Source organism: Phoxinus phoxinus, assembly GCF_949152265.1.
Source record: "Phoxinus phoxinus genome assembly, chromosome: 2".
In the NCBI taxonomy this organism is placed as follows: domain Eukaryota; kingdom Metazoa; phylum Chordata; class Actinopteri; order Cypriniformes; family Leuciscidae; genus Phoxinus; species Phoxinus phoxinus.
The window spans coordinates 39,371,765-39,387,480 of NC_136877.1; the positions used below are offsets into that span (position 1 = coordinate 39,371,765).

A 15,716-nucleotide genomic window follows, 5' to 3' on the forward strand; every position below is an offset into this window, starting at 1 on the left:
ATTCACGTTAGTGCTTGACTAACGTATGTGCTGTTATGACATAGTTCCCACATGTGCACCGCAATAAATTCGAAATATACACATCAGTTTGTTGATGGACATACACTTCTTAATGCTGATGGTGAGGTATAGTCCATTAAGATACGTTAAGCGTTTTATATGTCCAGCAATCCTGAATTATTGAGGGAAATTAGCCCACTGCAGCACATCGCCGCAATATAAAGTTTAGGCAACTAAACAACCAAGAGAAATGTGCCTACCTCAAATGTAACATTTGTTCTGTACATCACCATCGGGGGAATAACATTATAATCTCGTTCACATAGAGAAAGATGCATGTAGGCACAGGGACCTTGAAGACACTAAATTAAACATAAAAACAGCCCTCATAATAATCACAAATACACTTACAGTTCCTGGATGTCAATGTTGAATTTACTGTCAAATTTGAACCACTGAATTTGTGGAAGCGAATTTGTAAAGCGAAATAAAGTGGACAGAAAATTGCCTGTTGAATATTATAGGTTGTATTTTTAAACAGTTAAACAGAAGTGAAATATGAAAGGTGAATATGGGATTATTGAATTATTATTAATGAAAATGTGTTTGAATTATTATTAATGAAAATGTGTTTGAAATATTGAAATATTCACAACCTAAATATAGAACCATGTTGAATTTCAGCACATTAAAAATGCAAGCCCTAAAAATACAATGCATTAAAATGCAAGCAGGGTTAATGCAATGCATATATTTTTCAAGTAGTGCAATTCAACAGGCTTTATTTCAAAAACATACTTGGCATTATTTTACTTCTATATACCTGCCTGTGAACAAATGCATTTCCATTCCTCCGCGCACTCTGCTCATGCAGACATCACGCGTTATCAGCGCATTCTGTAAGGCAGACAGAAAGTCACTGAGCACAAGTTGTAGACAAGTTGTAGACAGACAGTCACTGAGCGCAAGTTGTAGACAGACAGTCACTGAGCGCAAGTTGTAGACAGACAGTCACTGAGCGCAAGTTGTAGACAGACAGTCACTGGGCGCAAGTTGTAGACAGACAGTCACTGAGCGCAAGTTGTAGACAGTCACTGAGCGCCACAAACAAACAGCAGCTGCCTTTTACAGTTCCTCCTGAAACAAACAACGAGCTTATGCTGCGTTTACACCATAACTACCGTAATTACGAGATGGCAACCCATGACATTCTACCCGGAGCTGTTCACGTCCTCAGACTCAGATTTATGCCTTACAATGTCAACACTATCAACGCCCAATTGAATCTGCAGCTGTCAGGTCGGGTGTTATAAGTCAGAACTCTGTAAGTTGCTTACGTTCATTATTATTGTAATGTTATGTGCTTTAGAGATGCCTTGCTGACTCTGCTCTGACTGTGTTTTGCAGGAGGCGTCGCTTTGGGGAGCGCTCTGAAGGAATGGTGGGATCTAATGCTTTCAAAGCTAGCTTGCTATTGCTAGCCTTTCCAAAAATCGCCTACCCTTCCTTTAAGAAGCCTAGATTGCTAAAACAAAGATTATTTTCAACAGGTTTCCCCAAACACTGCAGCTTTGTTAAATGTTCAATCATATACATTTGCATAATTTACTAACAGTCCAGAACATAATTTTTAACATTCATATGATTGTCTGTGGCAAATAATGATGTTTGGCAAAAGGTGATGATTTCCAAATAACTAGATATAACCAACCTCTCCCTAAAATAAAAAGCAGAAGACAATGAAGCAAATATTTTAAGAGTCATTCTGAAGATGGTGGAAACATTTGTCATGTCATTGTATAAACATGGTCCTTTTTAGAGAAATATACAAAAGGGAGTAAAATGGAACAAAACTTGAATAAAATTGGGCTAAGAAATAGAAGTGACTGACAGAACAAAAGGGGAATGGGGGGGGGGGGGGGGTCAAAAGAAAAGGAAGATTAAAATTCAAGCTTGAGGTCTATAACATAATCTTTGACTAACCACTTCTCTATACTCAACATACACACAGACTCACTGTGCTCGACGGCTTACAATGGAGCCATTATTACAGCACTGGATGTCCCAATATATTTATTTTCAGATCATTTGTTAGTGGAATTAAAACAATCACAGGCTCACAGAGACTGGGCCTAATTTCCAGTGGAATAGGAACCAGTCTGCAAGTCTGGATCACAGAGCCCCTAGACAAATAGCCTTCTGTTATTAGCGGTACGCTCGTGCGCTTACTCGCTCCTCTGGTGTCGGGGATGGAAGAATGGAGCGGGGAGGAGGGAATGAGAGACATCCAAAGCTCAAGAGAAGCCATCTCTGCTGTGGAAAGGGAAGTGGATCCACTTGAGGTTGAGGGTCTTACCCTGAAACAACCGATTTATTGCCCAAAGGTATTTGGCAGTGGTAGTGATGCCATCTGTCTTGTGACGTCAGCCTAAAGAATGTGGAAACTTCAAGTATTTCTCCACACAACATTAACAATGTGCCCATAATATGCAGAGATGGATGGGCAAAAATGACTAAGAAGTGGGCAAATACAGGTTCAAAAGAGAAAAAGTAAAATCCCTGAACAGAAGAAAATATAAATGATGGGAGGAAAAGGCGCTCTGTTCTTCATCAGTCAGCAAAGAGCAACTGATCCATTCTTCTCCAGCTTCTACAGTCAGAATGTCTCCAACGTCACTCGACCACAAAACCACTGGAACAGAAACCCACAAAAAAGTAGAAAGAGCGACGACACCCTTCTGTATTTAACAGCAGAAACCACTACTGAAGCTGCAAAAAGGCCACAACGAGTGCCAACATGTAAGCAGAGCAGTCACATCTGCTAGCGAGGAGAAGTCGCAGGTCAGAACCAGGAGCCAGCGTCTGTGTCAGCAATCAAGAATAAGAGAGTGTTACAGATTGATTCTCTGAGTTAACAGAAAGCTTGTGCAAGGTGACATTAGAGCTTGATTTATCGTTCACTTGGTTTACTTTTGAGGAACAACTCCATAGCTTTGCTCTAATCAGCACGTGCCGGGTTACAGCCAAAACACACACGCATATGAACGCGTGCCAAGAAGACAAATCTTACAGGACTCAAAGACATGCAAGAAAACAAACTTTAATAGGAGGAATGTGAGGCTTTGGCAAGTGCCGACTGGACGGTCACTTTGTTCAAAGGTTACTGGAGTTTGAATATTGGTTTAACTCTACACCAACATTCCACTTCTGCGGGAGACGTTACGGAGCGGCAGGCAGAATCTGGGATGACCTCTGCTGCCACCTACTGGATGCAAATGGTCACTACATGATGGAGAGCATTGACTGCTGGGGGGAAAAAAGGAGAATTGACATGAGATTAAAGGTGTGTTTGCTGGTTTACAAGGCAAGAAATAAGGGGGAAGATGTTGACATTTTCTGAAGAAAAAAGTAAGTGATGCAAAACCAACAAAAGGTGTTGGTATGTGGTGTTGAGCAACAATAAGAGTTCCCTTAGGAAACCCCACGACCCCCCCAAAAAAAAAGTTTTAGTTGTCACCAAAACTTATAAAACAACTTCCTTTCTCTCTTTTATTAGAAGCCCGAGGGATACGAAGTCAGGCTCCAGGGAAGATTGATTCATTCAAACAATGTGCTCCCAAAAGGGAGTCCCAGAAGATCAGCTCCAGCCGTGCCCCAGATCAAGGTTTATCTCAGAGACTCAAGCAGTAGCTGAAGTCAGTGGCCAAGACCGGGTCAGACATGGATCGCATCAGCATGAGCAGAATCTGGGTCAAATGGAAGTTCGTGATAGGAGATGATGGGAGATGAGAGGACGCTAGGGTGGGAGGAAAAGCAGTTAACCACGTTTTGAACCCGAACAGCCGCGCATGGTTAGGACAGCACATGGTGATGTTGACATAAGTGTGTGTGCATTTGCCTGGGTGGTTGTGCATGCTGCAAATCGTGTGGTTCAAGAGTTTGAACACCGTTCAGTACAATTTGCTGTTCTACGCCAGAGGCCGCTGGAAGGGTAGGACAGGCACCCAAGAAAACACATAACCAAAATCACATGAGCCAGTGTGTTTCATTATCTGTTTGGCAATCTTATCCACCTTACATCCAACCAATATTACACACGGGGATTAATCCTTACAGCTTATGTTAATGGTTTAAAATGGCACAAGAACTTGTTTGCGCATCTGCATGGCCCTCTATGGGGTTTTGTTACGGTCAGTAGAAATATACGGATAAAAAGAGGGATATTCACTGATTGTTCCCAATTTGACTTCATCTTGTGCAATCTACCCTTCACCCCGTTTCGTGATTCCCTTCTTTTCTACTCCCACAATCCCTTCAATAAATCCCAATACTGAATACAGATGGCCCACAAAACCAGGAGGTCTCAAACGCCAATCACCTAGAGGCCCAAGAGGTGGGCTAGTGGAAGAGTTGCAACAAATACCAGTGTTTTTTCCCATTTGAACCTAAACTACATGCACTACAGTTCAAAGGTTTGAGGTCGGTTCATTTTTTGTAATATATATTTTAATGTTTATAAGGATCATTATTGGCAAGGTTATACAGTTATTATATGTATAGTCCTTTTCAGGACAACTCTAAATCTATTATATTGCTCTGCATGGTCATGAAACCATTTTACTTCACTCAGATAAGTAAAATTAAATGTCTGAATTGGCTGTGCAGTGCGTCAAAAGCAGAAACGGTGCGTCACTTAACCGAAATGGTGTGTACGCACCTATGTAGTGCACTGTGATATATTCACTATATAGGAGATATATAAACGAGTGAACAAGAGTGATTTGAGATACAACAACTATTTACTGTATGACAAATGTGTGAGCATGCATTACTTTACGTCTTCATATAGGGTACAACTATATTTACGCCCCTGTTTTTAAATGTAAAATTATGCTAAAAATAAAGCTACTATAATAATACTTACCAAACCAAAATAGAAAAAGGATAAATGTTAACAATGAGTAACAATGTTATTCATTAAATTAAAAATAATCCAATGATAAAACATTGTACTAAAGGAAGGACACAAACTAATAGACGTGTATGCCCTTTGATAAACAAAGCAGATGATCAGACTCAGAAAGCAGACCAGCAGAGAGTTCAAACCAAACAGTCCCATCATTTAGATTGGACCGGTGGAAACTCACCAAGTTCCGGAGCTTCAGGAGCCAACAGTTTGTTCAAACTATGGACAAGGGCACAGGCTGATGAGGAGAAGGGAAAAAGGGACAAAGTGGAACGAAAGGCTGGGCTGGGGCAACTGGAAGCAGACCAGCAACAGAACAAACGGGTATCTCTGATTACAACTCATGGTGTCCACATGCATCATGTCACACAGCGAATGCATTAAAACCTGCTGGTAGAATACACATCTACCTCAGTCCTGCCTACCTGGATGAATACACATATTGTTTCATTGTCCAACTTCTCTTCTTCAACATCGTCAGAGACTAAATTAACTTTCCAAAAACCAATGTTATTGAAGTAAATTTGAAACTCTAGCTTTCCAAGCGACACGCTACTCATAACTGAACGTGATTCAATTACAGTAAAGCTCCTCTTAGGAAAAAGTAAATGACCAAACTAGTCCCAGAAAAAAAAAGCAGCCACATACAGTTACATGAAGCTGGGGAAACAATATCCTTTAAATATAAAACTACACGATTATATAATTAATCATTTTTAAAAAAGTAGATTGAAGTGTATACTTGTCACACAAAACAATAATGAGGGTTTATGAACTCTAACTTGAACAGAATGCATAGTGTGCATCCTAAAATTGAATTATTCTTAAAAATAGGATGCGTCTTAACTTATAGAATTTAGCTGGAAACATCAACAGCATTTAACTCAATATTTCGATTATAAAACAGACCTAAAATGTCACCCTTCTGCAAAGCGACTCAAATAGGTGAACCATTTCTGCAATTATTTAACTTAAACTGCCTGAACAAAAAGAAGAATAGATCAAATGTCCAATGCTTTTCAAAAGATAGACTAGCTTCGTACTACTGAAAAATGTTAATTTAGTAGTTTCGCTACATTTGTGTTCTTGAAAGTGTTAGGGTGTAACTAAAAAAGGTTCACACAGTAAAAAGAAAACATATGTTATAGCACACCATCACATGCACACACACACACAGACGCATGGCTTTGGCCTTTCTCAAGGAGGAATATTTGAACTCTTCCGTGACATCTTTTTGGCTGCTTTTGCTCTTCACTGTTTCTTAATTAGTAGCAGCAACAGATCAGAGAAGAGTGGAGAACTTTCTGAAGACAATGTGATGGTGAAGAAGACTGCCAAATTATCCTTAATGATGTTGAATGTTCTAGGTGGTTGCTTACTGGCCAAGTGTCTATGACAGTGGTTCTCAACCAAGTTGTCCAAACAACTAGGGCTGAACGGTATACCGGTACTACGGTAGCATTGGGATACTAGAGCTTCAAAATACTGCCAATGTCATTATATTTTTTAAATGGTAGTATCATCAATACGGTAGTACCATGAGGAATGTTGTATGTGTGGTAGGTACAATATTTAAAATGTGCATTAACAACATTCAAAAGCCTCATGACTTTTGTTTGTTATTTACTGGATTAAGGATAAAAATTAAAAATATTTATTAGGCTACCTCATATATCCAGGTGTTTCTAGACCGTGGGAATCCTGGATCTTCCATTGAAGAAAAAAAAACATAGTTGAAGAAGTAAATTAAAAAGAAATATCTAGATTTTAGTTATTTGAGCTTGTAATGTAATCGTAATGCTTGTTTTGTCTCATTTTAAATTGGACAACTGCTCAATAATATAATGGTACCAAGATATGATTTCCATTGTAAGTCTGTGTTTTTACTCTAGCACAAATGGTGCAGGATGAGTTGCAAGAATATTTGAATAATTAATGATACGGAAAAGCCCCAAACTTAGTATGTATGGGCATGCAAGTATGTGCAATAGTGATGCCTGCCTTAGAAACCACCTCCAATGGAGCTTTCGTCCAATATCATCTATTATGACCAGTTTTATTCCTCTGTGAAAAAGAACAAGGAAGAACGCAAAGAAAAATATGTCAAAGAGAAAAGAGAAAAAAGTGAGGCCAGATTTTTATGGTGCTTGGGAGATCTTAATGTCTACTTGGCGTTTCATATTCTAATGCACTCCTCACCCCATCTTGGTCTAATAACTGTAAAAGAAAGCAGAGGACTTTTCTGCATTCCAACGAAAAATCCACTCAATTTCTCTCATATGTGTTCCCTGAGTCTTCTCCGTGTCTCCGTGCACTGTCCTTGAAGCAGCGTCCATACACTGTGTTCCTAGGCTCCTCTGGCATAAACAAAAGCGACCTAAAATGATCTTTGATTCAGAACAGATTGGTAGCTCTCTTTCCTCCAGACTAGATGACTAGATGGTCAGAGATAAGATGAAAGGAGAAAATGGGGAAAAATCACATTAAACTACCGAAGAACAAGGCCTTTGTCCTTCCTTCTGAGACCTCAAGTTGAAACCCAGCTGTGACCGTCAGGTCAGAGGTGAACACATGAGGAAGCTGTCAAAGAACAGTTCAGACACACCTCCAGGCATTATTCAGACATGAGCGCTCTCTCAAAACACAAGCACACACACCTGTTTCATGGCAGTCTCTCCGATCTTATCCGAATGCTTGCGGATGCTCTCCAGGAAGTCTTTGAGGTCAGACATGGAGACGTCTCTGATGTGCGTGCGCAGGCGTGGGATATTCTCTGCCATGATGGTGCAGAAACGATATGATCCCGCTTGAGGCAAACAGCTCTCCTCCAACTGTTCCAGAGTTCGTAGAGCTGGATAGTATCTGGGTAGTATACGACAGGGTCAGAAATTATTGATACAGAAAATGTTGCATATATATGCTACTTCAAAAACCTTCCCAGTATTAATGAGCACAAATGCAGGGCTCAAAAATAAGTTTTTTTCTGTTGGCCCACTTGAGACAGAAGTTCAGACTCTTACTTCCAAGTCATAATTTTTAATGTGACAAAAAAAATTCTAATAATGAATAAATTCTTAATATTATTTAGAATTGCTTTTTTTCATTTGTATATACATGCATTAAAAAAAATGTATTTCGTTTTTTTATTTCAAAATGGAGGGCAAATGACAGTCCCGTCAACTGACCCAAAACTCTCAAAGCTCTCCCCAGGACGTTCTTATTGTTGAGCCTTGCACAAGCAGTACGTGTTTTAACCTTTGGTTAAAGACTTAGATCTCAGCATGATAACAATTTAACCCAATCAAGATGATCTCAGAAATGAGCTATGCTCATCGCGCGCACACACACACACACACTCTCTGAATACAGCATCACAGTCACGCAACATTACACAGCAGACCCGACGCCGGTGAGAGTGAGAGTCTCTCTTGGCCGACCCTGCCGCTACCTCCAGGCTAATGGCAAAACCAAGCACACGAGAGAGACGAGGAAACACGGAGAGCAGAGATAAATAAAAAACAAAAAAAGTTGCAGGCCCATGCTGAACCTCAGGTCACACAGAGGACACGACAAGACAGCAAAACCAATGCTTCAAAAACAGTTAGTGGCAGTTTAGGTGGACTGGCTTTTTCAGTCGTTTCCACAATTTTGACTCCCACATATAATGATCCCGTTGTAAGGGAACCCTCTTTCTAAAACACAGGCAGCTATACATTTTCTTTGTATTAAAAAAAAATATGATTTTAACAATGCAAAATTAATTAATTAATTAATGTCTTGAAGCAAATTATCAACATTTTCTGAAAATATTGATTATTTATTAAGTGTATATCTTTTCTAGCCACTACTAGAGTGATGTTAAATGTGTAAACATTTTCCATTCAAATTAAATTTATTAACAGTTAAGGTTAACAGTCCTATCATATTTTGTAAAATCTTTTTCAAAAGCTCTTCTACGTCTCCCTGAGGGTTGCGATGTGCTTGTATATATAAGAGGTCTGTGCTCATGAGGACGCAGGGTAAAATCCTGTATATTTCCACCCAGTTCCCCCCTCTCTCCCTCCACCTTCCTGTCAGATGTCTACTGTCCTTGACTATAAAAACAAAAATCCCATAAATAACAAAGTTGCCTGATAATGGTGAGATTTGGGATGGTTCAATGTATGCAGCTGCTAAAGCTAAGAAAATCCAGTCCAAATGTGTCCTCTGTGTCTCTGACTCCTGACCGCTGCCAAATGCTGCTTTGAACATCTCAGACATCTGAAAAGTCTCTTTCTCTCTGTCTGGTCAGTGGTCACAGTCACATCTGGCTGGATGAGATACTCCAGTGATCAAGGGCCTGTTTAAATCATCAACACCTTGCTTTCTCTTCCCCAGCTGAGAATGTCCTGGTCTCAAATGTATTGAGACTCAAATTTTATTTTATTTTTAAGTAAAGGTGTTAAAATATTGTGGGTACTAAACTGTCCTTGAGCATTAAGCCCAACCTGAATAAGTTTATCTCTACTGCCACCTAGTGCTCATCAGGTGTTTTTGATATGCACAAAAAAGACATCTGACAAAACTTCATACCTTTTAGTCCTCATCTGTTCCTGCAGTTTGGTGTACATCTCCAACACTGCAAGGAAAAAGCATGTGGAATTGTGGGAAAAGAGTCAAGAGCACAGCATGTAAGCTTCCAAGCACTTAAAAACCATACACTACAGGTCAAAAGTTTAGGTTGGGTGTGATTTTTATATAAAACATTTATCAAATTGGATTTGATCAAAAATGCATGTCTGCATTCATCCATGAAATGGATATCTTTAGTGACATTATGAATATTTTCTTTTGAATGTAGTGTAAATAGAGCAAATATTGAAAAATTGAAAAAGCTCAGATAGAGGCCTGATGTTTCAACCTGGTAAGCAGTGTGTGAGTTTGTCAATGGTGGTGGCGATATTCCTCTGCTGCAGACGGCACTGTCTCAGTTCATCCATTGACGTCAGGAGCTACAGGGGAAACCACTGCTTTCAGTCATGCTTGTTAATGTTACATGCTCAGAATCAAAGACTAAACTAAGCAAACAGTGTACACACCCCCTTGCCGTCATTTTGTAGCTTCTGATTGGTCTCAGTCACCTGACCCTGAGGAAGATAAGACAACCAATTACCTGAGTGATTAAACAGAAAGTATATTTGTTGAGCAATATAGGAACTCTGGATTTTCCTGACATATGACACACAAGTGGTTAAAATTGTTTCAGTTTAAGCCTATGATGCTTCCTCCTCTCTTGTTTCTTCTCTCTGGTTTTATAGGATTTCCTCAAACCCTCATCTCCTCTTTCTGTACCTTGAGTTTCTGGGCTTCCCCGCGCACTTTGAGCAGCTCAGTAATGGAGTCCACAAAGCCCTGGAAGTGATGGTTGCACATCTTCTCAATTTCACGGTCGTGGTTGCGGATTCGCCCCTCCAGTTTCTCCATGAAGAGTCCATGTTCCTGTCCATCATAAACAGACCTTCCAGGAAAACAAGGAGAACATAAAAGAACAGTGTCAAAATTACATTATATAAATACATGTAGGCTACATTGCATTGATGCTAAATACAAAATACTATATTACTGAACAGAAGAACTGAACATATTGTCAAAAGATATATGAAGTGCTATGTTGATCTTTAATTGTTTTGAGCTCATCTAATACAATAAACAGTTTTAAAATTGAGATATCCTTTCTGATAGAGTGAAGGGAATGCAAATGTAATCTCTATAAAACATTCGATCTTTCTCCATTGTAACTGAAACTAGATGTTCAACACTAGGTGGCAGTAGAAGATATGAAATAAAACACTCCTCAAGAAGCTCAGAATTTCTGATGAATTCAAGAACTTGTAAATGGATAAATTTTTCTTTTTTCCTTAGAAATCAAACACAACAAATGGAAAGTTATTTCTGTCCCATCTTTAGCTCTGCAAAAAAAAAAAAAAATTGAAAACTGAAAATGTCTTTACAGAAAAAAATCTGATTGACAAATAAAAATAGTTTTATACCTCATAGCAACATTTAATTTTGCATTAAATTAAGTATGGTATCTATCTACCATACCAACTAATCCCCAGAGCAAGTGACAATAAAACACTTCAATTAGATTTGATTCAATTACATTCTAGTGTTTCACTCAGTACAGATGGTGACAAATCTGTTTTACCTCCAGGGATCAAGCCAATGTGACAACAATGGACAATACTTTTTTTCTAAATCTTAAATTAGTAAGGGAAGCATGTTTGGGACTTGGCAGGGGCAGCCCGTCCTCCACTGACTGACTTAGACCTCACACTCTCCTGATAGAGGTCAGATAGTCATCATCATATGTAAATGAATCCCGTTTAATAGACAGAGCCACAGTGATGTCTGTCAGGGAAGCATGTGATGTCCTGTTCAGTGAAATACACTAACACAAAGGACACAAACACACCAGCACATGGCTTCACCTGAGCACAACTTTCCTGTGCCTCAGGAAATGTCCCCTTTCCATTAGCACAGTCTTGACGTCACTGATCGCTTCTTCCACAAACACTCATGCACAGTAAACACCTCACAGTAAGCACTTCCCGACCTGAAATTAGGATTTTTATCTGTACTAAGAGGAAGATGCTGGAAGGAAATGTGAGTACAGGAAAAACTGAACACTGTGACAGACAAATGAGCGGACATGCTCAAATTAGTCACGCAATGCCTAAGATACTCTACTGACCAACATTTAGAGCAACATGTATAGAGGAACATGTGCAGAGATACATTTATAATAAATACTTCATTAAATAAAGAAATAAGAACTGTCAATATTGATTTCAGGGAGGACCCAAGTTTGAATCTCGCTTGAGGTACTTTTCTGATTCCGTTCCCCTTTTTCCTCCTATTGCTGCAAACTATTTAAAAAAAAATGACATTTTGCTTTTTATAAATGTGTCATTTTTAAAAAAAAGCTGCAGTCCATAGTTTTTCCTCTTTGTCACCATCTCTGTTCGAAATCTGCAATTGCAGTTATTCATGGAATTATCAACTTTATGTGGGTTGTGCCTCGGCACGGCGCACAGCGCGGAGGAATACAATGTTTTGAGGAGAATATGCGGCTGTCAGTCACCGCGCCGGTGTGGATACTGTCATTCGAAATCACAGATTCCACTTTTTGGAAGTATGACCAACATAAGAATTTTCACTGGAAAAGTAATCTAAACAAGTAACATCCACTTTTGCTCTCCTCTGACCAACTAAGGGGGGAAAGCATTGCAGTGAATTGCGCTGATTAAATCTAACGATCGCTTATCATATCACTTCAAACCATGCAAATTATACTTTGTTCTCAAATTGTTAATGTTAACAACATCAGCATTGCGTGACTACATTTATTGTGTATTAGGGCTACCTGTAATTCAGTTTCCATTTCTGTGCAGTCTAATTTCTAATTGTCATAGCAACAAATTAATGTTCCTTAGAACTGGTTCTCTTTGAAATACAAACACACGTATATCTGGAATCAGATGCATATTTAAAACTGGAATATTCCACTTCAAAACAACGGAGTTCACGCCACCTTTCAAAAGCCCTTCCGATATGTATCCTTGTTTTCTCATGGACCCGGTTGCAGTCTCTTTTTTTCTGTAGCTTTCTTTTTTTCAGTCTTTTGCATTTTACAACGGGTCAATCTCCAGTTGTCACTGGTGATTGTAGTTTGAACCTTTCTAGATCCACCAGTTTAATTATATCAAGTGCTGTGAGAAAAGGCTATAAATCTCCACCTCCAACATCCTCACACACAATATAGCCTACTAGCCGAGACACCTTCTTTATGTGTACAGAAGCTTGAATTTCCCACGAAAATCCACCATACCACACCATTACAAGCTTACCGTTTTGAATTGAGCTAAGGCAAGCAGATTTAAACACTGGCTGGTTATTCACTTGCTCAAAAAAATTATTTTGGATCATTTTCAACCCAAAAAAGTTACACACTGCAGCTTTAAATACATATTTAATTATCATGGAAGTAAGAGCCATCTTCACTAAACTGTGTTGCACAACTCCCTAAGCTAGAGTCACAAAAACAAGTACAGACATGGAAACAAAAAGCTGAACAAATTGTAAAAAGCACAGCTACAGAGTTGTCCATCTGTGTGAGACTGTACAGCATCTGGCTCAAGAAAACTTTTTTTAAACCAGATATTCGGGGGGAATATTTTATTTGATCAAATAAAATAAAAAAGGTCAAAATAACATTTGTTGGCATTAAGAAAGTCTCACTGACTGTATGAATGTAATGATTCTAGCCATTCAGCATGGACCAACCATCATGAAGTAATCTTACTTGAGTAACTGTCACTTTTGGCCCTCACAATCACAAGTACTATTTGCAAACAGGCTGACGTTCCCAAAACTGAAATCTGATATCCTCCTTGAGAAAGAAATGGTGCCTGATTTCCCAATACTCCCTAGACTAGAGAAGGAGGGAGGAGGAGGAGAGGGAGAGAGAGAGCAAAAGAGAGAGAGCAAAAGAGAGAGAGAGCGAGAGCGATTTTAGTATCCCACATGTATTCAAGAAGGAACAAAGACTGAACTTATGTCAATCATTTTCCATGTGACATTCTAACTCAATAGAGCATCACAGTCCCGCCCACAGCCGGTGCCGGAAGTAAAAATTCAATACAATTTCTCCATAGACATTTGGGGTATAAGCCATAAAAACGTAACCATACATGGTAGACTTAAAACCAGCAACGGCTGTACTAAGCGATTGTATATGCTCATATAAACGGCAAAAGTTCATGGGGCACTAACCTTGATTTGAGATAAATGCCTTTTATTCGCGATGTCTTGGATAAGTACTTCATTACCCACAATCCTAGACAATCCCACAATCCCACAGTGATGCATCTGATTGGTGGATGTCGTGTAAACCCCGCGAAAGTCCGTGAAAAAACAGAGCGTTGCCATGGAAGCAGGATTCTAACAGTAGAGACTGAACGAACTGTTTTCTTTAGCGGAAGCCATATAAATAGTTTTTAAATCAATACATTCCTTTTTAAATTAATATTTTGTGTCAAATTATTTATTTATTTGGTAGGTAGCCATGTAATAAGCGGGATAATGTATAGCGAGTTGGTTGTTATAGCGAACTCCCTTCAGGCTCCGCTTCGGGCTCATATAATCAGCCTTTCGCGAGTTGTATTTGCTATAACAACCTTTACATTATCCCTTACTTATCGTTCACTGTAGCTAAGCTACTGTAGCCTTCATATGGTATGAATCATATCAAGCATTTTATGATGCCACTGTCAAAACAATATTAAGCCTAGGCATACCTCTTCATGCATTTACTGAACATTTGTGTAATAATTCATGGCAAGTTAATAAACTGAATATGACGGTCCAAGAGCAGACCATGCACCGGTCCATGCATCAGACCGGTGGCGCTGTGCACTTTCTGGTTTGCTGACCATCACTTTTTAATTTTCACTTGTTGTGGATATTAAGAAAATACATTAAATGTTATTACAATTAAGGATGAACTATAACTTCATGAAAATGAGCATGGACCTCAACCTGTCCTGTCAGCAGAGTGTCCTGTGTCATAAAGGGCTTTGAAATAAACACACAAACTAACGTTACACACTGACTGAACACACGTGTGTTGATGACTGAGCTGCACCATGTTGCTAACGCTATCGTTAACCGCTTTCACACACGCACACAATATATTATTTTTATTTACACGATTATTACTGAAAGAACTGCTATTAACTACACATTTACTATATAAAATTCACTCAAAAGGCTCTTTCGCGGTTGAGGCTTCAGTCGACTCAGTGAGGCGCGGTGGTTTATGGGATGAGTAGTTCCTTCGCTCGGAAATGAAAATATGTACACAGTCTTGTACCTTTGCCTTTTTTTGGATTTTCTCTTCGTTTTTTCACTCGAAATGATATGTTGTATGCTTATGAGTTCAGCCATAGCTGGTTATCCTCAGACATGCTCTAAAACTCTTTAGATACGGATTTTTCCAAAAGTCAATGGGAGAAATGAATGGGAAATTTACTTCCGGCACCAAAGCCCTCTCGGGCTGTGGGCGGGACTGTGATGCTCTATAGCGATACTGTTCTACATATTGACAAAGTACGTTTTTCCCCATTAGTGCCAACAAAGGGAAGGGCACCTGTGAAAGGATTTCCCATAAGATATTTTTTTTTTCACCCAAACATGTCTCACACACACACACACACACTAACATTTGAAAAAATATATAGATTTTAATTATGAGAAGACCTCAATAAGACCTCCTATCATAAGACCACAATGTATCGTCAAGAGCCACAGGTATTCGTTTTTCCTGTATGTTTTTGGACTCTCTATGTGACGGTAGCCCTTGCCTTGCATTATATGAAGCACCAAGGACCACGGTTTCAGCTAAAAAAAAAAAAAAAAAAAAACTTATTTACTGTTCTAGAAGTTACCTACACTTTGGATGGCCTGAGGGTAAGTAAATTAACAGCAAATTTTCATTTTTGGGTGAACTGTTGTGACAACATTGCTTTGAGCAGTGTGTGTGTGTGTGTGTGTGTGTGTGTGTGTGTGTGTGTGTGTGTGTGTGTGTGTGTGTGTGTGTGTGTGTGTGTGTGTGTGTGTGTGTGTGTGTGTGTGTGTGTGTGTGTGTACCTGTTACACAGCATTCCCATTCACAACATTTCCTCTGCAAACTGTCGTCACCCTCAACCAA

The 15,716-nt window shown here is 39.2% G+C and overlaps 1 protein-coding gene across 4 annotated transcripts in view; it reads right to left on the minus strand.

The window, feature by feature from the left end:
• Positions 1–15,716, minus strand: part of exoc6b (exocyst complex component 6B) — a 90,680-nt gene that overhangs the window by 62,636 nt on the left and 12,328 nt on the right. For all 4 annotated transcript variants that reach the window (XM_079605199.1, XM_079605198.1, XM_079605197.1 and 1 more), the window contains exons 2-6: positions 10,298–10,463; positions 10,045–10,092; positions 9,867–9,957; positions 9,539–9,584; positions 7,624–7,828 (exon numbers count right to left, since the gene is read on the minus strand). In XM_079605199.1, the coding sequence (XP_079461325.1) occupies positions 7,624–7,828; positions 9,539–9,584; positions 9,867–9,957; positions 10,045–10,092; positions 10,298–10,463 (556 nt within the window). The remainder of the gene's footprint in view (positions 1–7,623; positions 7,829–9,538; positions 9,585–9,866; positions 9,958–10,044; positions 10,093–10,297; positions 10,464–15,716) is intronic.